This window comes from Leucopleurus acutus (genome assembly GCF_964270905.1).
Source record: "Leucopleurus acutus genome assembly, chromosome: 10".
NCBI classification, from domain to species: domain Eukaryota; kingdom Metazoa; phylum Chordata; class Mammalia; order Artiodactyla; family Delphinidae; genus Leucopleurus; species Leucopleurus acutus.
Window position 1 is genome coordinate 82,207,349 of NC_139153.1, and position 24,619 is coordinate 82,231,967.

General features: G+C 47.1%; 3 protein-coding genes across 7 annotated transcripts; 2 read left to right on the forward strand and 1 right to left on the reverse strand.

The window, feature by feature from the left end:
- Positions 1 to 176: 176 nt before the first annotated feature.
- On the forward strand, positions 177 to 1,320 carry ATP6V1G2 (ATPase H+ transporting V1 subunit G2; the record flags this gene model as incomplete). Of its 2 annotated transcripts, XM_082847174.1 has the most annotated exons (3): positions 177 to 258; positions 533 to 633; positions 1,147 to 1,320. In XM_082847174.1, the coding sequence occupies 3 exons, from the start codon at positions 177 to 179 to the stop codon at positions 1,318 to 1,320; spliced, it is 357 nt and encodes a 118-aa protein (XP_082703300.1). The 2 variants fall into 2 exon arrangements, with proteins under 2 accessions (XP_082703300.1, XP_082703301.1); XM_082847175.1 differs by lacking the exon at positions 533 to 633 and having other exon boundaries at positions 1,175 to 1,320.
- Positions 1,321 to 3,841: 2,521 nt separating this feature from the next.
- On the forward strand, positions 3,842 to 14,542 carry DDX39B (DExD-box helicase 39B). 4 transcript variants are annotated; one of them, XM_082848605.1, is made up of 11 exons: positions 3,842 to 3,908; positions 5,159 to 5,501; positions 6,251 to 6,378; positions 6,658 to 6,750; positions 8,935 to 9,118; positions 10,213 to 10,331; positions 12,407 to 12,538; positions 13,313 to 13,422; positions 13,534 to 13,678; positions 13,823 to 13,970; positions 14,325 to 14,542. In XM_082848605.1, exons 2-11 carry the CDS (start codon positions 5,291 to 5,293, stop codon positions 14,339 to 14,341), a joined length of 1,287 nt encoding a protein of 428 aa, XP_082704731.1. In that variant the 5' UTR covers positions 3,842 to 3,908; positions 5,159 to 5,290; the 3' UTR covers positions 14,342 to 14,542. The 4 variants fall into 4 exon arrangements, with proteins under 4 accessions (XP_082704731.1, XP_082704732.1, XP_082704730.1 ...); XM_082848606.1 differs by lacking the exon at positions 3,842 to 3,908 and adding an exon at positions 4,014 to 4,078; XM_082848604.1 differs by lacking the exon at positions 3,842 to 3,908 and having other exon boundaries at positions 4,776 to 5,501.
- A 151-nt stretch (positions 14,543 to 14,693) lies between these two features.
- MCCD1 (mitochondrial coiled-coil domain 1) lies at positions 14,694 to 15,800 on the reverse strand. The gene is made up of 2 exons (XM_082847631.1): positions 15,614 to 15,800; positions 14,694 to 15,069 (listed from the first exon to the last, which is right to left on the reverse strand). The coding sequence occupies exons 1-2, from the start codon at positions 15,776 to 15,778 to the stop codon at positions 14,881 to 14,883; spliced, it is 354 nt and encodes a 117-aa protein (XP_082703757.1). The 5' UTR covers positions 15,779 to 15,800; the 3' UTR covers positions 14,694 to 14,880.
- Between the last annotated feature and the right edge of the window lie 8,819 nt (positions 15,801 to 24,619).

Sequence of the window (24,619 nt, forward strand, 5' to 3'; positions counted from 1 at the left end):
CCGGTGCAGGAGGCTGAGCGAAAAGGGGAGCACTAAGACCCAGGGGTAGTGGAAGGCTGCAGCAAACAGCTGGAGGAGGAGGAGGAGGAGGAGGAGGCGGTGTGGGGGGAGGGGAAAAGGGGGAGCCATCTGGTACCTTGGTAGCTTCCGAAACGGCATCGGTCGTAACGACAGAAATGGCCAGTCAGTCCCAGGGTATCCAGCAGCTCCTGCAAGCCGAGAAGCGGGCGGCTGAGAAGGTGGCAGATGCCAGAAAGAGTGAGTCTCCTCATTTCTCCCTTAGGAATCTGGAGAGAAAATTGGGGGTGGAAGGACAGCAAACATTTGAGTCCTTAGGATAACCCAAGGCTGGTGGGGCGGGGGGAGGGAGGCTGGGGGTGCTTATTAGGAGGGAAGAAATGGGTGGGTGTCAGAATCTAGTTCTTGGCTGGCTGAGAGAAGGCACTAACTTTTTGGGAGGGACTGACCCCTGCTCTCACGTTTTGTGTGTGTGGGGTCTACCCCCACTTTCAGTCCTTTCTCCTGCCTCCAGGGAAGGCCCGGCGTCTGAAGCAGGCAAAGGAGGAGGCACAGATGGAAGTGGAGCAATACCGCAGAGAGAGAGAGCAGGAATTCCAGAGCAAGCAGCAGGCAGTGAGTCGTGGGGGAGGCTGGGATGGGACCCCAGGGTGCAAGTTGGTGGGTATATCTGGTGAGGTGTGTACAGGGTGATTCCACAAGAAAATAAGGTAGTAAAGGGCTGAAGGGGACCTGATGAAGACCATGATATTGGTCAAGCTTTGTGATATGTAAGAGCGTCTAGGAGTTTTGAAGGACTTGTATGGCTTGTGGAAGTGGGGGGGATTGCCACAGTCTCTGTAGAGTATGATGATATTTGGGGTGGAGGGCCGAGTTTTATGGGCATGGGTGGTGAGGTGGTGGGGATGGTACGGTCTGTTGTAGGGTGATGCTGCATGTCAGGTCTTAGGGGAGAGGGCATTATGTTGGTCTCTTCAGTGTCTAGATATTTCCACGGATGGGAGTGGTTTTGGAGAGGGCCTTTCTTTCTGGTCTTGCTCCAGGACCCTTCCCTCCACATGCGTGGATGCTTCTTTCTCTGTTTCTGCTTTCTCCTTTCTCTTTTCCACCCTTTCTCCCACCCCCCAGGCCATGGGCTCCCAAGGGAATCTGTCAGCTGAGGTGGAGCAGGCTACAAGGCGCCAGGTGCAGGGCATGCAGAGCTCCCAGCAAAGAAGCCGCGAACGTGTCCTGGCCCAGCTTCTTGGCATGGTCTGTGACGTCAGGCCCCAGGTCCACCCCAACTACCGGACTGCTGCCTAGGACCCACCCTAGGGCCTGACTCCTCCTGCCAGTTCCCTCCTGCAAAGAAATCCCCAAGTCAAAATCAACTCCCACCATAATCCTTTCTCTCCCTTGCATTCCCTAGAAATTCTAGAAAGCAGGATCCAATAATTCTCCTGTGACATTTATAAATATCCTGCTCAGACCTGAATCTCCTTATTGTTCTTTCACTGGGAGCTTGGAATTTGCCAAGTCACCCTCACCCAGCCCCTCTGTGAAATTTGTAGCATGGAGAAGTAGGGATGTGAAAACACTCTGACTTCAGAGCCTGGCAGGCTCGGGTCCCTCTTCTGACCCTGCCCCTTGCTGGCTGGGCAACAAGAACAAGCTACTTAAACTGTAACCCCAGTGTCCTTTGCAAGGTTGGAATAATAATAATAATGCCTACCTTGCAGGGGTGTTGCATTGGTTAGGAATCATTCTATAAAGAGCTTAGCATGGTTTCCAGCATGTAGTAGCTGTGATTCAATAAATGGCAAACCTGTGATATTATTACTAGTCTCTGCCCACCTACCAAAACTTAAACATAGCTGTTTTCTCACTTCTGTCTGTGGCTTTGTAATTTCTAGGGTCACATTCATTCTGTGACCCTAGAAATTCTCTAAAAAATTGGTTCTTCCCACCTCTCTTTCCCCAGAGACCTTATTATCCCTGAAAAGATAGATTAAATGATGGCCTCATTTAGCCTCTCTTCTGTGGTTCCAGGAAGATGTTTGCATTTCTTAGCCTCTCTTTTTGTCTCTCTTAAGTTGGTCTTTCTCTTTATTGGATTTCCCCCTTTTCCTGTTTCCCCAAAGACCCATCAGATGCTTATTACTGCTTCCTGAGATCTAAAGTGATGCTGTGTCCCCTCATGTGCATGGCCTTCCTTTCTACATCCTCAACACCTTACTTTCCCTTTGTAACAATAAAAAAGTGTCAATAAAATAATTATGGGCAAATCAATTGCTGGGTGGAATCAGCCTCCTTTTGCTTCATCATTTCTCATTTTCAGTCACTCTTGTTCCTTGTTTATGTATTCCCCAAACACCCAAAAGGTGTTGGAGCTTTGAGAAACAAAAGCAAATGGTACATTATTTTTTCTCTAAAGTGAGAAACACGTGGCTCCTCCTTTGTGAACCTGAGGACTATAGATGGTAACTGTAGAGAACAGCTGGGGTGTAGGAACAAGCACTCTGCCCCTTACCTTGCTTTATTTTCCTTCATAGCACCTATCGATACTTGACATGTTTATGTGTTGTCTCCCCTGTTATGTGAACTCTGTGAGGACAGGGCTGTTCACTGCTGTGTCCCCAGATCTCAGGATAGCATTTGGCACAGGACAGGCAGTTGATAAACACTGTTGAAAAAGATTGATATTGTGGGTTTGAAAAACTGCGCTTCTGTAACATCATCCTTGGATCACTGTTATTTCTTTGGCCACAGAAAACGAGCCTACTTCACCAAGCACTTGAACCAGTGAGGTAATCTATAGTGTGTATTTATTAACCAGACTCTTTAAGCAGGGAGTCAGGATACACTAGAGAATAGAGAGGTGTTTACATCCTGGCTCTTACTGGTCACCTTACTAGCTGTATTACTTTGGACATGTTGCTTTATTTCTTTGAATCTGTTTGCTTGATATAGCATGGGAATAATGGTACACCTTGGTGTTAAATGGTTGTGATAACAGGTAAAGGGCCAAACGTCTGTTGTCAGTTTTGTTAAGTCACATCTGACTTCTGTAGCATACAAAAGCGGGGCGAGATATATCAAATGTTTCATTCAGAAAAAAAATCCAGGCTGAACCAAGGGTCTATTGGGGGCAGGGCTAAGCACATTCCGGTAGAATTAACAACACTTATAAAAAGTTATTTAACTCTCAAGCCCTAGCGTTTATCGTTAACATTTGGGGCAGAATCTAGACCCTGTACCCCACTCAGTGGATTCAGAACCCCTTCCTGATTCCAGCCCACGCCCACGAACCTCAGGGCTCTTAAGGCATCAGCTACCTCGGCCAACATTAGGCAAATGCCGTCCACCGGCTCCAGGGCTGGTGAAAGGGTAGGGCTAGGACTCGTGAGCACGACTCACTTCCCACACCTGGGGCCGGTCGTTCCCTAGCTCCAGCGCCAACGTCCCCAGGTCACCTTGACTACCGGACCAAGGACCCCGTGGGAACTCGAAATCCCGCCACCTTGGGTCCTCCTGCACCCACGGAGGGGTGCCCAGAGAGAAGGCCTGTGCGGCAAGAACGTAAATGAAGAGAGAGGCGTGGAAAAGAGCAGGACAAGAGAAAAAAGATAACAATGGGGAGGATGCTAGTTTCCTTTATGCCTTTTGTTACTGGTAGTAGCGGAGGAGTTAGAAGTGGCTTAAAAAAATTTTTTTTTCCACACAGGCATTTTCTAAAGGCAACCCTGGAGCGCGCGGAACTATAGAACCGTGGAAGGTCCTTCTTCCGGTTCCTTACGTCTGCGCGGTCGTAAGGCGGGAGGCCGGGGTAGAGGGAAGCCGGGAACCGGAAGTGAAGGCAGATTCCTTCCTTCGTCGCTGTTACCGCCGCCATACGCCTTCGCCTTGCTCAGGTAAGCTTTGGCCTTCGGCACCATCCGCCTCCATCTGCGTTTCTCTGTGGCCATCGTGTCGCACGGCCTCCTGATAACCCTTGTACAGGCTATGGTCTGGTCGCTGGCGTCTGATTGGGTTGTTACTTCCATCACTTGCATCCCTCGAGATCAAGAAACTTCGGGGGAAGGTAGGGAAGCCAGAGGGGCCCAATCCAAGATGGTGGCCCCGGCGCCATTGTGCTTCCTTTGCTCCTCGCTCTTTCGGTGGGACCCTCGGTTACCTCAGAACCCAGCGACAGTGAGAGGCGGCGCTAGGCGTCTTCTGGTCCTGGGCATTTGCAGAGGGCGGGGCTCTTCTCACTTTCCCGCTTATCTCGGTCCGCGGTGGGAATGGAAGGAGTCCCGACTTGTGGGCCTAGTTGAACTTTTCTCACCACGGACTGCCCACTGTTATCTGGAGTGTTTTCCAAATGTTTACAAGTGGTGTCGTTGTGTGTTTTCGGAAATGAGCTACACCTAGGAGTAACATAATGGTGATGGAAGGTCACTTGGTAAAGCTTTTGTTAGCCGGAACGAGGATATATCTTTCTTAATTATTGTGTTCTATTTTATTCATCGTATGATGGAGGAGTGGGTTTTTTCCCGGCCGAGCCATTTCTCTAGGCCTCTTTCTCCGTCATTAATTACACAAGGATTTCTTAAGCTCCAGAAGGTTATTGAGGAGTGGGAGGCTGGAGTGCTGCGAGAGGTGGTTGGCAGCCACATGATGTTTTCATTTTGAAAAGTGAGCGCTTTGCGTAATGACGACCGTAATCTATCACCCTTGACTGATGGCTGCTGTCGACACCTTGAGATTATAGGGAAAGCACAAGGTCTTCCGTTGAGGACTTTTCGTTTTGTCACTTTCATCTTCATTCTCCATTTTAAGTCAGTAGTAGTATTCTGTTTTTCAGACGTGTATTTTTTTTTCCTTGTTACTGTCACAGACCAGGAGTTTATAAGTCGGTTTTGCCCTTCTAACTTTCCGGTTTCTCCTTCTCCGATCCTATCTTTTTGGGGACTTACGTCCTAACCACTTCCCCTGGGCCCACTTTTCCCATTCCCAGTATTATGTTTGCCTTTCGCTTTTATGTCTTGTGCTTCTTTATTATTTTTTTTTTTCCAGGTAAATGTTTCCTAGCTTAGGGAAAGTGGAAAGAGTGTGGGGATGGAAAAGATGGTGAAGGCTCTGCTCATGACTGATGAGTTTTCTCTTTTTTTTCCCCCAGCTCTTCTGTCAGAAACTATTGTGTTTCTTTTCCTCTACTGTTTCTCAAGCCCCCACTTTCCTCCTCTGTCTTCCCTTATTCTGCGTGAACTCACCCAGAGACCCCTCCCCTTCTCCCCCTGCCGGCCCAGTTATGGCAGAGAACGATGTGGACAATGAGCTCTTGGACTATGAAGATGATGAGGTGGAGACAGCAGCTGGGGGAGATGGGGCTGAGGCCCCTGCCAAGAAGGATGTCAAGGGCTCCTACGTCTCCATTCACAGCTCTGGCTTTCGTGACTTCCTGCTCAAGCCAGAGTTGCTCCGGGCCATTGTTGACTGTGGCTTTGAGCATCCATCAGAAGGTAAATTTTCTGTTGGGCTTGGAGTATTCATTAGGCTCTTTAAGGTTACAGGAAACAGTATGGTCATGGTCCCTCAGGTGATACAGATTTATATTCAGGATAGACCAGGAAATAAGTACTAAAAACTATTTTAGCAATAGAAGAGGTTTACATAAGTGGGTCTTTCATTCATGATAGCATGTAAGTGCTAGTGATCTAAAAGCAACTTAGAGGGGCTTTTTTTCTTGCCTGTTTTAAATTTTGTCTCTCTGACTTTTAGTTTAAAATTTCCAGAGAGGAGCTGGTTGGACCCTTGGGCCAGGCCAACTCTGGTCTCTGGAAACCTTTATGGCTGGCTTTTGGGTCATGTACCAAGTTCTTCATTTTGTTCAAGGTTGTTGCAGGGCTATGTGTCCCAAAGCATGATAATCTAAGTATGAGAAATGGCTTGTGGCAGGCACTCAAAATTCATGGATTGCTACAGATGAAGGAACATTCAGACAGAATCAGAAGCACCTAAGGCGTCCAATTGGTAGATGCAAGAGGGTTGTTAGCAGGACTTTGGGCCCATAGCTGGAAGGCTATGTTAGAAGGAACTGGGAAGGTCTGATTTGGGAATCACTTTGATTGAGGGGACAGAGAGGTAGAAAGGGTCTGGAAATTGACAAGAACAACTTAAGAATTGAGTGGTGAGAAATGGGTTTGGCCTGGTGAAAAAGGTGGTGGAGTTCTCTGGAAACTAATTTATCTTTTTTTTTCCCTACTTCTAGTCCAGCATGAATGCATCCCTCAGGCCATCCTGGGAATGGATGTCCTATGCCAGGCCAAGTCAGGCATGGGAAAGACGGCGGTGTTTGTGCTGGCTACACTGCAACAGCTGGAGCCAGTTACTGGGCAGGTACACTTGGGGAGAGTGCTGGGGAAGGCATTTTGGCTAGTAATGTTCAGGAAGGGTGTTTTCGTCTCTGCTACATGATGCATTCAGAGCCAGGAGTGCTTATTGTTAAGATGACCTTTATCATCCTTGACAGATAGGCATGAGAATATTCTGTAGTAATCACGGGGTTAATGATTTAGATCCAGAATTGTAGTCACCTGTGATCTGCTGGGTGTGCTTTTGTGACATGCCTGGTGAAGGGATATACTGTATGTGTGTCTCCGTCTACTTCCCCCCCAGGTGTCTGTACTGGTGATGTGTCACACTCGGGAGTTGGCTTTTCAGATCAGCAAGGAATATGAACGCTTCTCTAAATACATGCCCAACGTCAAGGTAAGCTAGGGTAAGGAGACCTGAGGGAGTGAGGGTGTGGGGAGTTGGAGGCATTGGAGACTTGTTAGATCAGCAGTCTTCACATCCCACAGGTGTTAAATATCTATACACAAATCTCAGTTGCATGTAGTACGTAGTAAGTTTCTGCAACTTAAGGTGTATAAGAGGTTTACATTCTAGGGCTCATTTGGGTATGCATTATACTTTCAGAGATGTCTGCTGTATTTTGATTTTGGAGAAGCTTTATAGTTTGCCTTAGTGTTTAACACGTTTTATAAATATGCTTGTGCATTGATATTCAGGGTGTGGTTCCCAGACCTGTGGTTTCAGTGTCATTTGGGAGCCTGTTGGAAATGTAGATTGCATGAGTTCCACTCCAGTCCTACCGAGTATGAATATGTGTTCTGACAAGATCCTCGGGTAATTGGAGTTTGAGAAGCATAAACATATGCTTGATGTATATAACTTTGTACCCTCCTTGGATGAAAGAAAAACAGTATTTTTGTTCAGATTGTTGTGATTTTCCTCATAATTGATTTTTAATTTATATGTAGAACTAGGAATGTGTGAGTAATAGCCCTAGACTAAAAGTAATTTGTTTAAAACCGAAGTAGTAAAAGTAGTCTCTGTGCCTGGTAAAAGCGCATAGGTGATCCAGAGGGCCTTGTAACGAAAAGGTTTCTGTTCTCCCGTCTAATCGTACTTCACAGAATACCACTAGTTAACTTTTTGTTTTAAGTTCTGATGTTCTGTGAAACCAAGTATTCGGTGCTATTTTCTCAGTTTGTCAACTTAAAGGCCTTTTTGACTTTTTCGTGAAAGATTATTTAGCTTGTTTACACTTTTTCTCCTAGAATTTGAAAACTGTATTAATTTAAATTATCTAAACATAGTCTGAAAGCTGGTGTGTGTGTTATGTATGTTTGTATTCTTATATTGTCAGTTTCATTGCGGTGTACTTTCTGTCCTTTTAGCAAGCAGTCTTGTTGGTAGGTTGATTCTATAAGTTGAAAACCAGGAAACGGTTTCCATTGTTAATGACTGTAGAAACATTTGTCATTGAGCTCAGTAGAGAGCTAGGATTGCACTTCTTCCTCTATAGGTCTGACTCATCACCTTGTGGACTCAAAAGAGGATGGTCTTGGTGTCAAGATCAAATATAAATTGTCCTGATATAGTCTTACTTTTCTTTCTTTTGCTCAAAATTATGCTTCAGTGATTTAAGACGTTGGGCTAGTTCTACAGAATGTCTTACCTCTGAGTTTGTCTGGTTACTCCCTTGTGTTGTTTTAACTTGTTTTTCCCTCCCAGTGTTTCCTATAAACTGAGCTTTCTTGCTTGCTTTCTCTCTTTCTCTCTCTCTACCTCTCTCCCTTCTTTCCTCCCTTTGCCGTGCCACTCAGCATGTGGGAGCTGAGTTCCCTGATAGGGATCGAACCTGCACCCCCTGCATAGGAAGCGTGGCTTCTTGACCACTGGACTGCCAGGGAAGTCCCTAAACTGAAATTTATATTTGAAAGCTTAACTGGTTCAAGTTGAACATTTTTGGCAAGAATTCTTCATAGATGATGCTATGTATCTCCTGTTCTGTTGCAAACCTGCCTGTCCCACAGTTAATGGTTTTAGATTTACCCTAGAATTAGGGTCCTGTCAGTCTGATCTTTCCCCCTTGAAACTAAAAAGCAGTTTTGGTGCTATTTGAGAGGGTATTAAGGCCCAGATCCTCAACAACCATTCCCCTAATGGTTTTAACATGGAGTAGTATATTTAGCCTGAGTCAGTAATTTCATAGGGTTTATGCAAAGGAGTTTAAAAATCTGGGGTCATTTAGGAAAACTTGATGTCCATGAGCTTTTTTTGGTACTTGACACTGGTGATTTCTTGCCGTCCTCATTTTTACAGTGAAGCCTGGCCTTGGGGAAGGAAGATTGTTAGATTAAGTCAGAAGAACTAAATGCTGGTCCTCAGTGCCTCGACCAGCCATGCAATTTAGGGCAGGTCACTTTTGTTTCTTAACTTTAATGTTTGGGGTATATAATAATTTTAGATTAGGTGATCTCCTATGTTCCTTTTAGCTCTGAAGTGTTCTAAGACTTGGTTTAGAGTAAACTGAAAGGATGGGAACCTTGGGGAGGTTGAATTCTTTCCTTCCTCGTGAGATACTCTTTTCTCCTGGATTGGCAGGTCGCAGTGTTTTTTGGTGGTCTGTCTATCAAGAAAGATGAAGAGGTGCTGAAGAAGAACTGCCCGCATATCGTCGTGGGGACCCCTGGCCGCATCCTAGCCCTGGCTCGAAATAAGAGCCTCAATCTCAAACACATTAAACACTTTATCTTGGATGAATGCGATAAGATGCTTGAACAGCTCGGTGAGTAGCAGTGCTGGGACTGGGCTAGTGATCTGGGAGTTGCCTTTTGGAGCCAAATGATGTTTATTTGATACTGGAGCACTTTAGTGCCAGGACGACTCTTAATCTATCACCCATGACTGATGGCTCTGGCTTCCCTGGTCAGTCTTTGTTAGGCTTTTTAAGCATCCTTAGTGATCAAGGAGGAGGGTGTTATGTTCTTTCTTTTGGTGATGTTTATCTTTGAGAGAAGGGACTTTGCTGATGTTGGATATTAGTCACACCACCATTCTCCTTTGTAAAACCTTATAGTGGGTGTCATAGGGGAGAAACTTGAGCTGGACGAGGAGACAGTCTACTCTTTTGACATCCTCAGCTCAGCATATATTGTCAGAATTTATAGCTGAATAGATCTCTAGACTTAAGTTCTGGAATTAATGTGGAGGGTGTTTGTGGGAGTTTGTGTGGTGTGGTATTCTGGTGTGCTAAGTGGGGTTAAGTAAGGAAAATGTTTTGTAAGAACTCAAATTTGGTGAATGAGAGAGTAGGGATCGACATAGCCCCAGGGATAAGTCATTCCAAATGATCTTTGGCTATTCTAGATGGCGAGCTATAAGGTGGGCTCCAAGTAGAGATGTCATATTTGCCTGACTGGATAGGACAGTGTGATCCAGAGGAAGCATGGAATGGACTCTGACAGCTGGAATGTAATAGGTGCGCGATATTTGTAGACAGTTGGAGCTTGGGGAGAGAGGATTAGGGAGAAGGGCCTTCCTTGTAAAGCATTTTTCAGAGGACTTAATCTTTGTGAGCCTCTGCAGTGGGCTTTATCCCCATGTTTTAGTTGTGGGCTTTGGGGTTTCATCTAATTTCTTGTGTGGTTAAAATACACAGCTGGAACCTGGTCCCAAATCCATTGTTCTTTCCACTGTGTTATTACTATGGATATGATTATATGGTGGTTGGAGAAAATAGAGTAGAGAGAGGCCTGAGGCAAATCTTCCCCTGAACTGAGACTCTCGCTTACCAACAGTCTTTACCTCATTGGTATGCCTGTTTCTGGTCTTTGTTTACGATATATGCTTCTCTTCTACTATAGTTCCTTTTTCTTGTAGACATGCGTCGGGATGTCCAGGAAATTTTTCGCATGACCCCCCATGAGAAGCAGGTCATGATGTTCAGTGCTACCTTGAGCAAAGAGATTCGCCCAGTCTGCCGCAAGTTCATGCAAGACGTAAATACCCTTCTACCTTCTCTCCCTCCACTCCCCGCCCGCTGCCTCCTCTCCCTCCGCGCCCTCTTCCTCCAGACTCCCTTGTCCTTCAAGCGCCAAGAAGGGGGCACATGCCCATTTGGGAGTGATGACTCCTTGAAGAGACACACAGAGGCAGAGACAGTTAGTGTTAGGGTCTGCGCGGGCGCCAGGGAAACTCCGGAAGACTTGGTCGGGTTAACGTGAGAGCGGGAAGTGTTCGACTTTTTTTTTTTAATCACAGCATTTTTGAACCTCTTCTCCCTTTTGGGGGAGGGCAGGATTTTCTGCCCTACCACCCACCCATCGTCTCCTACATACTCCCTACAGCCACGCACCCTCAAGGTGGCATCGAGCATACAACCGGAGCCTTCTGCTCCCCAAACTCATAATGTCCCGGTGGCAGGAGAGCAAGAGAGGGACAGACAGATGGCAGGGCATGTCCAAAAGAAGAGCAAACAGCACAGATGAATCCGCTTCCTCCCCACCTCCAGGGGTGGGGGCCTTTGGCACCTCAGTCCCCGAGTCCATACTCCTTCCCACCCGTACCTCCTCGCACCCATCCGGAACCTCGGTTGATGTGAGCCGGCAGCAGAGAAGCACCGTGGCGCGGCGGGGGAATGTGGACGGCACCCGGCGGTGGATGGCGGCAGCGGAGGCCGCGGGGAACCTGACCAGGAAGCCGAGGACCAAACCAGCCTCTTTTTCCGTTCCCGGTTTTTTTCCTGAACCCAAGGCGTGCCGTGTTCCCTGTTTCCCTCCATTTGTGTTGGTGGGGAGGGGTGTTCTGAATGGGGTGGTAGATTTTTTTTCATTTTTTAAACACTTTTTTTTTTTTAATACTTAGAGGGATATGGGAAAGGTAAAGTGAGGAGCTCCACTTGGATGTAACCAGGTGGGTGCTAGGGTCTGGGGCTAGGCGGGGCTGTTGTATAAGCAGTGGAGTGTGTTCTTTCCCTCCCTGCTCTGCTCCTTCCCATGGGACCAAAACTCTTCAGCTATACTTGGGGCTCAGATTAGATCTGAAAGAAGCCATGGAACTTCTCTTTGGAAAGCCTACCTTTGCTAGTCTGACTTCTGAGATTGGGCTTCTGGTTTTCTCCCATGACACACACATCCTTTCCCGAAATCTTGGACCCTGGGGTTTTATGTTAACTATGTCTTCAAGTTAGTGAAGAGTGCTAGGAAAGTTGGGCTTTGGAGTTGAGTCTTGTGTCAATTTCCGCCTTTTTTTTTTTTTTAATGCTGCCTTCCTTCCCTTCAAGGGTTGTGTGTGTATATGATTTGTTTTGTTTTTAAAGATGAGTGAATAACTGCTGCTCTGAATCTGCTTTTTAGCACTACTTATTCATACCTTCCATGTAACAGTTTAGGTGGTTTGATTTTTAGTTGAGACCAGTCTTATTCAAAACTGTTTCCTTGTGGTCTGAGGGCAAATTGTTGCTCATTTTGAGTAATTTTTGCTTCTCTTTTCATGGCATTTTGACTTATGTCCACTGAAGCATTCTGATCTTCCACCGTCCTAATGGGGATATGGAAGACATCCACCTTCGTAATGGGGATATGATTCTCGTAGTTGAGAGCATAAAATGGAGTAGTCCTTCTCCTCTCCCCGATATTAAACCAGCTCTGATGGAGTTATTCTGACCTCGAGTCACTGTTTCCCATCATTTCCCAGGTGTTTGGATCATGTTCTCTCTTGGAGAATCACCTCCCATTGTTTTCTTTCCTCCACCACCTCCATTTGAGGTAATGGCATCTTGCCATTGGGTGGTTGTACTGTGTCTTTTCCTCCCTGCAAAGTTTCTTTCCTGTGAAAATTTTCAGTTGGAAAATCTTAAAACTCAACTGATAGGAAGGATATTAGATCAACTGTGGAAAAGACCACATTAATATGTGGGTATTTTTGGGGGTGGGGTTGGGTTTCCAATCTCCTCTCTTCTCCCCATCCCGCCATGGGGTGTATTGGAGATCAACTTCCTCCACCCCCCCAGGTTTAACCCCCCCACTCTGCCCTCCTCCCGTTCCCCACCCCTTCCCTCCCCCCTCCCCCCCAGCCAATGGAGATCTTCGTGGATGATGAGACGAAGCTGACGCTGCATGGGTTGCAGCAGTACTACGTGAAACTGAAGGACAACGAGAAGAACCGGAAGCTCTTTGACCTTCTGGATGTCCTTGAATTCAACCAGGTCAGTTGTTCAAGGTTCAGTAGGGAGAACGAGCACGTCTCCAACTGTTGCAGGAACCTCTATAATATATCCTTTTATTGAGGAAACCATGTGTGTCATGTGAAAGAGAATGGTGGAGAAATTCTCTTAAATGAAAATTCTATTAAATGAGAGAAAAATGTCTTTTGGTGGCACTGAGCGTGAGCAAGGTGGGAACTGCTTTTCTGTTCCATGGCTGGCATAGATATTCAACAAAATAAAGCTCAAATTATAAAATCCTTGAAGAGTTTTAATAAGGTGGTGAAAGTCCAGAAATACATTAAGCCTGTTTGATTAAGTTTTGTTTCTTGTACTACTTAACTGAGGGAGAAGTGTTCCATCACTTTACCTGTCGTGTGATTTGCTTGCACTAAAAACTACTTTCTAGAATTAGGGTAAGTTCTTATATTTGACGTTTTGGTGAGTCGGAATATCGGTTGTGGTCTTTCCAGACTTTAGTTCAAATTTTTACCAGTCGTGAGGTGGCTTCATCCTTGTCTCCTAATATGTCTGGTAATTTTAGTTACTGTTTTCCATACCTTCTCTGCAGCATGTCTGTCTGCTCAGGAAAAATCAGAGCCAAGAGGGAAAGGCTAAGTAATATTTAGAGCAGAAGAGGAAATACGTGATGGGGACTAAGAGGAGTTCTTTTAGAAGAGTGTAATTACTGAAAACTCTTGCACGTAATCTCTCTCACACACACCCACATGGACGCACATCCCCTCCAATCTTATATGTACACACACACACACACAGGTGGTGATATTTGTGAAGTCTGTGCAGCGTTGCATTGCCCTGGCCCAGCTCCTGGTGGAGCAGAACTTCCCAGCTATTGCCATCCACCGTGGGATGCCTCAGGAGGAGAGGTGAGTCAGAGATGGGGAAGGTGCTTTGTGTCCTTGCGAGGAAGAGACCCTTGAGAGCAACATTTTTCTCAACATTTTCTCAACATTTTTCTGCTTTCCTTTCTCACAAAGGCTTTCTCGGTATCAGCAGTTTAAAGATTTTCAACGACGAATTCTTGTGGCTACCAACCTGTTTGGCCGAGGCATGGACATCGAGCGGGTGAACATCGCCTTTAACTACGACATGCCTGAGGATTCTGACACATACCTGCATCGGGTAAGCCCCACACCCGGAAGGTATCCTAGTGTCTTTTCCCACCCCCTTAGTTTCTTTATCTTTTCATACCATACATCTTCACCCCTCCTCTTGGGTGTTTTCCTTCTTTGGGGTCTACCAATTCTATCATCTGTCTCCTTCCAGGTGGCCAGAGCAGGCCGGTTTGGCACCAAGGGCTTGGCCATCACGTTTGTGTCAGATGAGAATGATGCCAAGATTCTCAATGATGTGCAGGATCGCTTTGAAGTCAATATTAGTGAGCTGCCTGATGAGATAGACATCTCCTCCTACAGTGAGTAATGATCTCATGAAACTGGCTTCCCCAGTCCTTTAGGTTCTTCTTGTTCCTTAGAGGGTTTTTTCTTAAAGCCCCTGGTGCATAGTGGGCACTTGACAAATTTGTCATCTGTTTTTTCCCCTGCACCCCCATCTTGATGCCCTGTTGGGATGTTTAGTTGACCTCTTTATGGGGTCTCTTCTCATCAGATTACTTCTCATCGAAGTATTTCTTTCTTTACCCCCAAATGTATCCTCTGACCTACACACTGCACAAACATCTGCATGTGTTTCGGGGGTGGGGGGCCTTTTCTACCAACCTAGCTTTTTCTTTTCCATACCTTATTCTAATTGCCATGTTTTTCTTCAGTTGAACAGACGCGGTAGAGAACTCCCCACCCATTCTGGAGTGTGACAGTCTGCTCCTCTTCAGGAGATGATGCCAGGCGTGGGGGTGAAGGAGACACTGCTGCCGCCTACCCTTGACGACCCCGTCCCCCACCCCATGGCTTCCTTCTTTTGCATCGCCACCACTCCTAAACCCCCATTTCCCTGATTTGTCAGAATTTTTTTTTAACAAAACTAAAAAACACATGAGTCTGTGGTGTCTGTAAGCGCTCCGTCCCTTTATTGGTTTTGGGGTGAGGCTATTTTAGGGCATAATCCGGAGTAAATTCCCGTGGGGACTGTGTACACTGCTGTGGGGCGGAGGTCAGTAGGAGGTGTCAGACTGGGGGATGTTACTGAAAAGACTGCAGAGGCCGTGGCTTCTCACTACTTTGCAATTTCTGGCCCTTTGTGGTGGTTTCTTCCGTTTCCTTAGTGGCCTGGGAGAGGCTGAGATGTTTCTGATCAAAGGGCTGGGGAGGGAGGGTAGTGTGCAGTATTTCCAGTGTAGGAGGGTGAAGTGGCAACTGGTGGAAAGCTTAGGTGTCTTCTCCCAGGCTCTCTCTGTGTCTCCTCATCTGTTCCTTCAGCTTCTGGATCTTGAGCACCAGGGCCTGGGCTTCCCAGGCCCCCTCCTGCCCTTCGAGCAGGGCCTGGTACAGCTCCAACTGCTGCTCCAGCAGCTCCTCAGCTTGGGCCAGCTCAGCTGTGGGGCGGGGCCAGGGGTCCTGGGAGAGGGGGGTGTTAGGGAAGAGCATCAGCCAGGGCAGGGGGCTGAGGTTCACTGCCTCCTTCCTGTTTTTCAGCACCATTAGTTTAAGGTCATCTGTATTGCGATGCCTGCAGTACACGTGATCTTAACAGCAGTACATCTGTATTGCTTCCTGTCTTAGGCATAGGCCTGGGGGGAGGGGGAAAGTTAGAGATCACAGCCCAGGGGCTATAACTGGACTTCTGTGTGACGTATGGGAAGGGGAGAACTGGCTGTCCCAACCCGCCCTGAGAAATAATTAACTGTTGGATGAGGGGAAATTCCTGTTCAAGGACTTCGTGGACTGTGCAGGGAGGGAGGGGTGTAGGTAGAGGGTGCCCTGAGGTCTGGAGTGGGGTGGGGGCAGGGAGGGTGCTGGGGAATTGAGGAACTAGGCAGCATGCTCTAGGGGTGGGGGTAGTGTCTGCACTCAGCTGGCCTGTGGTACAGGGTGAGATGGGAGGGGATTCCCTGCCCCCAGTACACATTTGCCCTCCACCCTCACTCTTGGTGCCACTTACCCTGGAAGGTGACATCTGCCCAGCGCCTGTGGAGCTAGTCTTTTCTGTGCTTGCCTTGGGACCCTGGGAGCAGCACCTCCAGGAGCCCTGGAGTGCCGGGGGCCAGGGTGGCAGGAGGAGGCGACGGCAGCAACTTCGGGAGAGCCAGGGCAAAGGGAGAACCATGGCTGGGGAGGCAAGGAGCTGTCTGAGCCACCCAACAGCCACCAGGAACTGGCTCCCTCCGCGCTGTGGCCTCGCTTCAGTGCCTGCCCCTGCCCCTGCCCTGCTCTGCTGCACCTGCCCGCCTCCTAACGTGGCCCCAGACAGAGTCCAGGAACTCATGTTCCCTGGTGTGAGAATGCTCCTGCCAGGTTAGGCAGAACTTGCTTTAGAACCCTGGTCCCCAGCCTACTGCATGTCTTGTGTCTGTTTTTCTTAGCACTGTGTGTTTTCTCACTCCTCTCAAATCTGCAAGGTAGGAATTGCATTACTGGTTGGCAGATGAGGAAATGGTCAGAGAATTTCGTTCAGCACTCAATTCAGTAAGTATGGGCTGGGGCCTGCTCTGGGCCGGATGTGCTCAAGGCTCCACAGCTGGTTGGTGGAAAAGCCAGGAAGATTCACCCCCAGGTCTACCTGACTTGAAAGCTCATACCCATTGACCTCAAGTATTGCTCAAGTATTGCTTCTCCCTCTGTTTCTCTTTCCTCTTCTTGCTGGCCCAGAGGGACCTTTTTCCTTGTCCCTGCTGTACATTGCACATCTTCAGTGTTTGCCTTCTCTGGTAAGTCTGGGCGCTATACACTGGTACCGGTTTCAAGCTTTGTTGAACTGGTGAGCCCTCCCATCAAACCATGGAGGACATCACACTGAATTCGGAGGGAAGATGGCCTCTTCCATGGTGTGGGGGTCCAGGAACCAGAGAGGAAGACCTTCCTGCAGGTCAATCGTTTTTGAACTTGAAGGGCTGAAGCACCTTTAGATGAGGTCAGAGACCTCACGTTCCCCATTAGCTGGCAGGTTCCCATTTTTCAGTAGAAAAAGAGAATCCCTCTAAAATTTTGGAGGAGAGCAGCTTTCCTTCTTGTCTCTCGGTGATAGGGTTATACATGGTTCATTTTTGAACTGCAATGTATGCACAGGCTAAAGTCCTACTTATTGGGATATAAGAGGCCCAAACTACTGTTGTTACAGTTAAGGGAAACTAGTATACGATTAAACAGCCCACAGCATTCAACATTGAAGTGAAACTAACCACATTTATAAATTAAAAGCAAGATTAGCAGCTGTTAAGAAAACTTGTGTAAGACAATCTAAATGATGCAAAAATAATGAAGTATCCTTCCTGAAAATTAGACATTTCAACCATCTGAGGGTTTTTTTTAATTTTTTATTTATTTTTTTATTTATTCATTTGGCTGTGCTGGGTCTTACTTGAGGCATGTGGGATCTTAGTTGCGGCATGCAGGATCTAGTTCCCCAACCAGGGATTGAACCTGGGCCCCTTGCATTGGGAGCATGGAGTCTTAACCACTGGACCACCAGGGAGGTCCCAACCATCTGAGTTTCTGTTTCAGGTTATGAACTCCAAAATGGACTAACATCCAATAACTTGCAGTGTGCAGTCCTAAGTCGTGAATTATAATAGAGTCTGTGGATTTGGCTTTGTTCGTCTGTGAGAACTAAAGAAAAAGCTGGTATTTGGATCAGTTCAAATCTATTGGATGAGCTGAGGATCTCATAGTCATGGAAATGAAGGGATGAAGATAGATAAATGTAAACCTGGATTGTTACTGTGTGTATTTATTTTTGTTATTCCTGTATCTAATAGTCTTTCTTTATATAATAAGATTTATGTCTAGTAGTACTTTTAAAATTATTTTTATTTATTTATTTTTGGCTGCATTGAGTCTTCGTTGCTGTGCGTGGGCTTTTTTCTAGTTGCAGCGAGCAGGGGCTACTCTTTGTTGCTGTGTGTGGGCTTCTCATTGCAATGGCTTCTCTTTTGCGGAGCATGGGCTCTAGGCGCGTGGGCTTCAGTAGTTGCGGCACGTGGGCTCAGTAGTTGTGGCTCTTGGGCTCTAGAGCGCAGGCTCAGTAGTTGCAGTGCGTGGGCTTAGTTGCTCTGTGGCATATGGGATCTTCCCGGACCAGGGCTTGAAACTGTGTCACCTGCATTGGCAGGAGGATTCTTAACATCTGCACCACCAGGGAAGCCCTGCATTTATTTTAAATAAAAAAAATTTTATTGAGGTATAGTTGATTTACAATATTATGTTAGTTTCAGGTGTACAACATAGTGATCCATAATTTTTATAGATTATACTCAATTTAAAGTTTTTACAAAGTAGCGGCTATTTTTCCTTTGCTGTATAATACATCCTTGTAGCTTATTTATTTTATATATAGTAGTTTGTACCTCTTATTCCCTTACCCCTATCTTGCCCCTCCCCGTTTCCCTCTCTGCATTGGTACCCACTAGTTTGTTTCTATACCTGCTGTTTCTGTTTTGCTATATTCATTCGTTTAATTTTTTTAATTCTACATATAAGTGATAACGTACAGTATTTGTCTTTCTCTGACTTATTTCACTAAACATAATACCCTCCAGGGTCATCCATGTTGTTGTAAATGGCGAATTTTCATTCTTTTTAATGGCTGAATAGTATTCCATTAATCTGTTGATGAACACTTAGCTTGCTTCCATATCTTGGCAATTGTAAATAGTGATGCTATGAACATTGGGGTGCATGTATCCTTTTGAATTAGTGTTTTTATTTTCTTTTTTTTTAAAATTGGAGTATAGTTGCTTTACAATGTTGTGTTAGTTTCTGCTGTACAGCAAAGTGAATCAGCCACATGTATATATATATCCCCTATTCCTTGGATTTCCTTCCCATTTAGGTCACCACAGGGCATTGAGTGTTTTCATCTTCTTTTTTAAAAAACATAATTAATTTGGTTGCGCTGGGTCTTAGTTGCGGCAGGCAGGCTCCTTAGTTTCGGCTCACGGGCTCCTTAGTTGTGGCACACGGGCTCCCCAGTTGCGGCATGCAAACTCTTAGTTGTGGCATGCATGTGGGATCTAGTTCCCTGACCAGGGATCAAACCCGGACCCCCTGCATTGGGAGCTCGGAGTCTTATCCACTGTGCCACCAGGGAAGTCCCCACATGGTAGTTCTATTTTTAGCTTTTTCAGGAAACTCCATACTCTTTTCCACAGTGGCTGTACCAAGTTACATTCCGATCAACAGCATACAAGTGTTCCCTTCTCTCCACATCCTCACTAACATTAGCTATTGACTTTTTAAAAAACATTTATTTATTTGTTTATTTACTTTTGGTTGCGTTGGGTCTTCGTTGCTGCGTGCGGGCTTTCTCTGGTTGTGGCGAGCGGGGGGCTACTCTTCATTGCAGCGCGCGGGCTTCTCATTGCAGTGGCTTCTCTTGTTGCGGAGCACAGGCTATAGAGCACAGGCTCAGTAGTTGTGGCGCATGGGCTTTGTTGCTCCACGGCATGTGGAATCTTCCCTGACCAGGGCACGAACCTGTGTCTCCTGCATTGGCAGGCAGATTCTTAGCCCCTGCGCCACCAGGGAAGCCCTGTTGACTTTTTTTTAAAATTAATTATTTATTTAATTATTTATTTTTGGCTGTGTTGGGTCTTCGTTTCTGTGCAAGGGCTTTCTCCAGTTGCGGCAAGCGGGGTCACTCTTCATCGTAGTGCGCGGGCCTCTCATTATCGTGGCCTCTCTTGTTGCGGAGCACAGGCTCCAAACGCGCAGGCTCAGTAGTTGTGGCTCACGGGCCTAGTTGCTCCGCGGCATGTGGAATTTTCCCAGACCAGGGCTCGAACACATGTCCCCTACATTGGCAGACAGATTCTTAACCACTGTGCCACCAGGGAAGACCTTGACTTTTTTTTTTTTTTTTTTTGCGGTACGCGGGCCTCTCACCGTTGTGGCCTCTCCCGTTGCGGAGCACAGGCTCCGGACGCGGAGGCTCAGCGGCCATGGCTCACAGGCGCAGCCCCTCTGCGGCATGTGGGATCTTCCCGGACCGGGGCACGAACCCATGTTGAGGCGGACTCTCAACCACTGCGCCACCAGGGAAGGCCCCCCTTGACTTTTTGATAATAGTTATTTTGACAGGTATGAGGTGATAGCTCATGATGGTTTTGATTTGCATTTCTCTTATGATTAGCAGTGTTGAACATCTTTTCATGTGCCTGTTGGCCATCTGTATGTCTTCTTTAGAAAAATGTCTATGCAGGTCTTCTGACCATTTTTTAATTGGGTTGTTTGTTTTTTTGATGTTGAGTTGTATGAGCTGTTTATGTTTTATATATTAACCCCTTATCGGTCATATCAATATTTTCTCCCATTCGTTAGTTTGTCTTTTTATTTTGTTGATGGTTTCATTTCCTCTGCAAAAGCTTATGAATTTTGGACTTCCCTGGTGCCGCAGTGGTTAAGAATCTGCCTGCCAATGCAGGGGACATGGGTTCGAGCCCTGGTCTGGGAAGATCCCACATGCTGCAGAGGAATTAAGCCCATGTGCCACTACTACTGAGCCTGGGCTCTAGAGCCCGTGAACTACAACTACTGAGCCTATGTACCACAACTACTGAAGCCCACACACCTAGAGTCCGTGCTCCACAACAAGAGAAGCCACCTCAAAGAGAAGCCCGTGCACCACAACGAAGAGTAGCCCCCACTCGCCACAACTAGAGAATGCCCTCACATAGCAATGAAGACCCAATGCAGCCAAAAATAAATAAGTAAATATTTTTAATAAAAGCTTATGAGTTTTGGGACTTCTCTGGTGGTCCAGTGGCTAAGACTCTGTGTTCCCAATGCAGGGGGCCTGAGTTCGATCCCTGGTCGGGGAACTAGATCCCACATGCTGCAACTAAGTGTTCGCATGCTGCAGCTAAAGATCCCGCATGCTTCAACTAAAGATCCCGCATGCCACAATGAAGACTGAAGATCTGGCGTGCCGCAACTAAGACATGGCGCAGCTAAATAGATAAATAAATATTAAAAAAAAAAAAAAAAAGCTTATGAGTTTTGGGAATTCCCTGGCAGTCCAGTGGTTAGGACTCGTTGCTTTCACTGCCACCACTCGGCGTGACCAAAAAAAAAAAAAAAAAAAAGAGCTTATGAGAGTTTAGTTAGGTCCACATGGTTACTTTTGCTTTTGTTTTGTTTCCTTTGCCTTAGGAGACAGATCTGAAAAAATATTGCTGCTATTTTATGTCGGAGGGTGTTCTGCCTGTCTTCTCTTCTAGGATTTTTATAGTTTCAGGTCTTACATTTAGGTCTTAAATCCATTTTGAGTTTATTTTTATATATGGTATGAGGAAATTTTCTAATCTCATTCTTTTACATGTAGCTGTCAGTTTTCCCATCACCACTTGTTGAAGAGACTGTCTTTTTTCCATTGTATATTCTTGCCTCCTTAGTTGTAGATTAACTGACTAGATGTGTGAGTTTATTATGTGTTATTTATTATGTGTGAGTTTATTTGTGCCAGTACTATGCTGTTTTGATTACTGTAGCTTTGCAGAATAATCTGAAATGAGGGAGCATGATACTTCCAGCTTTGATCTTTTTTCTCAAGATTGCTTTGGCAGTTTCGGGTCTTTTGTGGTCCATATAAATTTTAGGATTATTTGTTCCAGTTCTGTGTGTCCCATAGATTTTGGATCATTGTGTTTTTGTTTCAGTAGTTTCTAGGTATTTTTAAATTTCTCCTTTGATTTCTTCAGTGATCCATTAACATGTTGTTTAGCTTCCATGTGTTTGTGTTTCTTGTAGATTTTTTCTTGTAGTTGATTTCTAGTCTCCTTTGTTGCCTCATTTTGGCTAACTTGCTGTTTTTGCTTCTATGTATCTGATAGATTGGTTACATTTCCTGATCTTGGAAAAGTGGCCTTTTGTAGGAGACATTATGCATCCCAGCTGTACACTCCTCTCTGGTCACCAGAGCTATATGCTCTAGGGGTGTCCCCTATGTGGGCTGTGTGAGTCCTTCTGTTGTGGTGGGCTTACTACTGTGGACCATCTAGTAGGCATGGCTGGCCCCTGGTCTGGTTGATTGCCAGGGCTTGCCTTGTGCAGAAGCTGATGGCTGCTGTTTGGCAGGGCTGGGTCATGAGGTAGCTTGTGTGGGATCCCAGGGGGTCCTGGGGCTAAAGCTGGCTCACTGGTGGGCAGATCCAGGTTCGGGGGGGTATGGTTGTGGGTTCGGGTTCCCGGATCTAGTGTTGGTCTGCTGGTGAGTGGGGCTGAATCTTGGGGTGGCTGGCTGAGGAGTCTAAGGTATCCCAAAGCTGGTGTTGGCCTGCTGGTGGGTGGGGCCGGGGCATGGGGGATCCCAGGACTTGTGCTCACTCACTGGGAGGTGGAGCTGGGTCCTGGGGTCTCTGATTGCGGGACCCTGGGGGTCCCAAAGCTGGTGTCAACTTGCTGGTGGATGAGGCTGGATCTCAGGGCAGCAGGCTGATGGGCCCAAGGTGTCCCAGAGCAGGAGTTGACCTGCTGGTGGGCAGGGCTGGGGCTTAGGAAGTCCCGGGACTGGTGCCAGCCTGCTGGTGTGTTGGTTGGGTCCTGACAATGCAGGCTGCGGGGCTGTGTTGGTCCCTGGGCCAGTGTCCACCTGTTGGTGGGTGGGGTTGGGGTCCAGATGATCCCAGGGCTGGTGCCCACTCACCAGTGGGTGAAACTGGGCCCTGGGGCTAGTGCTGGCCCACTGGCAGGCAGAGCCAGGACCTGGGTTCTCTGGCTGCTGGGCCCAGGTATCCCAGAACTGGTGTTGTATTGCTGGTGGATGACACTGAGGCCCAGCAGGACCTGGGGCTGGCATCGCCCTGCTGGTAGGTGGGCTGGGTCCTGCCCTGTCAGCCTCGGGGCTGTGGTGGTCCTGGGGGTGGTATCCGTTCACTGGTGGGGGGGGTTGAGGTTTAGTGGGTTCTGGTGTTGGAGCCTGCTGATTGGTATGTGAGGCTGGTTCCGAGGCTGGTATCGACTTGCTGGTGGATAGTGCTGGGGCCCAGAGTGTCCTGGGGCTGATGCCTGCCCAGTGATGGGTGGAGCTGGGTCCAGGGGTTTCGGGAAGCTGGGTCCAGGGCCCTGGGAATCTTAAGTCTAGTGCCTGTGCACTTGTGTGTGGGGCTGGCTCCTGGGCCCTTTGGTGGACAGGGCCATGTCTGAGGGTGGCTTTGAGCTCAAGGAGTTTAAGGCAGCCTGCCTGGGAGCCCACATCCCCTCATTCTCACCGCCACACCCCTCCCCCAACACATAATGATCCTTTTGAGGTCTGTGCAGCGTTGCATTGCCCTGGTCCGCCTCCTAGTGGAGCAAAACTTCCCAGCCATTGCCATCCTCTGTGGGATGCCCCAGGAGGAGAGGTGAGTCAGAGATGAGGAAGATGTTTTGTGTCCTTGCGAGGAAAAGAGGCCATTAAAAGAAGGGACTTTCAACATTTTTCTGCTTTCCTTTCTCACAAAGGCTTTCTTAGTATCAACAGTTTAAAGATTTTCAACAGTGAATTCTTGTGGCCGAGGCATGGACATCGAGCGGGTGAACATTGACTTTAGAATTCAGACACCTGCCCCTGAATGTTCAACTTGTCAGCATTAGAGACCAATACCGGGCCCTGATATAGCACTGTCTCTTGAGTGACCAACTAGCTGCTAATTGACAAATTGACTTGCTTTCTGTCCCCTCCATCCTTGGAGGGCCAGAGGTTCATCTTCACTGGGACAGACACCTATTCCGTGTACGGATCTTCTTTTCCGGTCCTCAGAACTTTAGCCAGCACCGCTACGTGGTGGCCATTGAAATTCCTGATGCACAGACTTGGAATTGCTCTTAGCAGAGTATCTGACCAGGGGCCAACTTCACAGTGAAGGAAGTGCAGGCTGGGCCATGACCATGAGATCCACTGGTCATATCACAGTTTGCACCACCCAGGGGCTGCCAGCCACACAGAATGCTGGACAGGCCTTCTGAAGATGCAACTAAAGCTCCATCTTTGAGGAAACATCTTGAAGGGATGGGGATACATCTTTCTGGACGCAGTGTATTATTAAATCAGAGACTTTTATATAGTGCCATGTTCTCAATAGGAAAATAAGGTGGGTTCAGGACCAAGGTTTGGAAACAGGTGTCACCCCATTTACCATTACTTTCAATCACCCACGGGGGGGATTTTACACTTCCTGCCTTCACATCTCCACAGGGTTGGGGGTCCTGGTTCTCAAAAGGGGCACTTTTATAAGGTGTACCACAAGGATACCATGGAACTACGCCTCTACACATTACTGTTGCCTCCAGAGAAGTTTGGACTCCATGTGCCCAGAGACCAGCAGGTAAGAAGAGGAGTTCCCTCTTCTCGAGGAAGGAGTAATTTACCCTAATCTGCAGAAAGGGGTGGAGCTACTACCACACAATGAGGGCAGGAGGAATCCATTCAGAAGTGGTGGTAGACTGGGCACTTCCTGGTTCTCTCACGTTCCCTGTAATTTGAACAGACAAATGCAGCAACCCAGCCTGAGAAAGGCTGCTCAAGCTGCCATGACAGAATACCATCGGCTGGGATACTTAAAAACAGAAATTAATTTGCTCACAGTTCTGGAGGCTGGAAGTCCAAGATCAAGATGCCAGCAGGGTTAGTGTCTGGTGGGGCCTTTCTTCCTGGCTTGCAGACAGTGACCTCACAGCCTTTCCTCTGTGAGCACAGGGGAATTGAAAAAGGGAGAGACGGAATTCCCTGGTGGTCCAGTGATTAGGACTCCATACTTTCACTGCCGAGGGCCCGGGTTTGATCCCTGGTCGGGGAACTAAGATCCCACAAGCCACTCGGCATGGCCAAACCACCACCCCCACCAAAACAAAAAAAGAAGAGAAGAAAAAACAAAAAGGCTATCTCTGGTGTCTCTTGCTCTTCTTTTTTTTTTTTAAATTAATTTATTTATTTTTGGCTGCGTTGGGTCTTTGTTGCTGCACGCGGGCTTTCTCT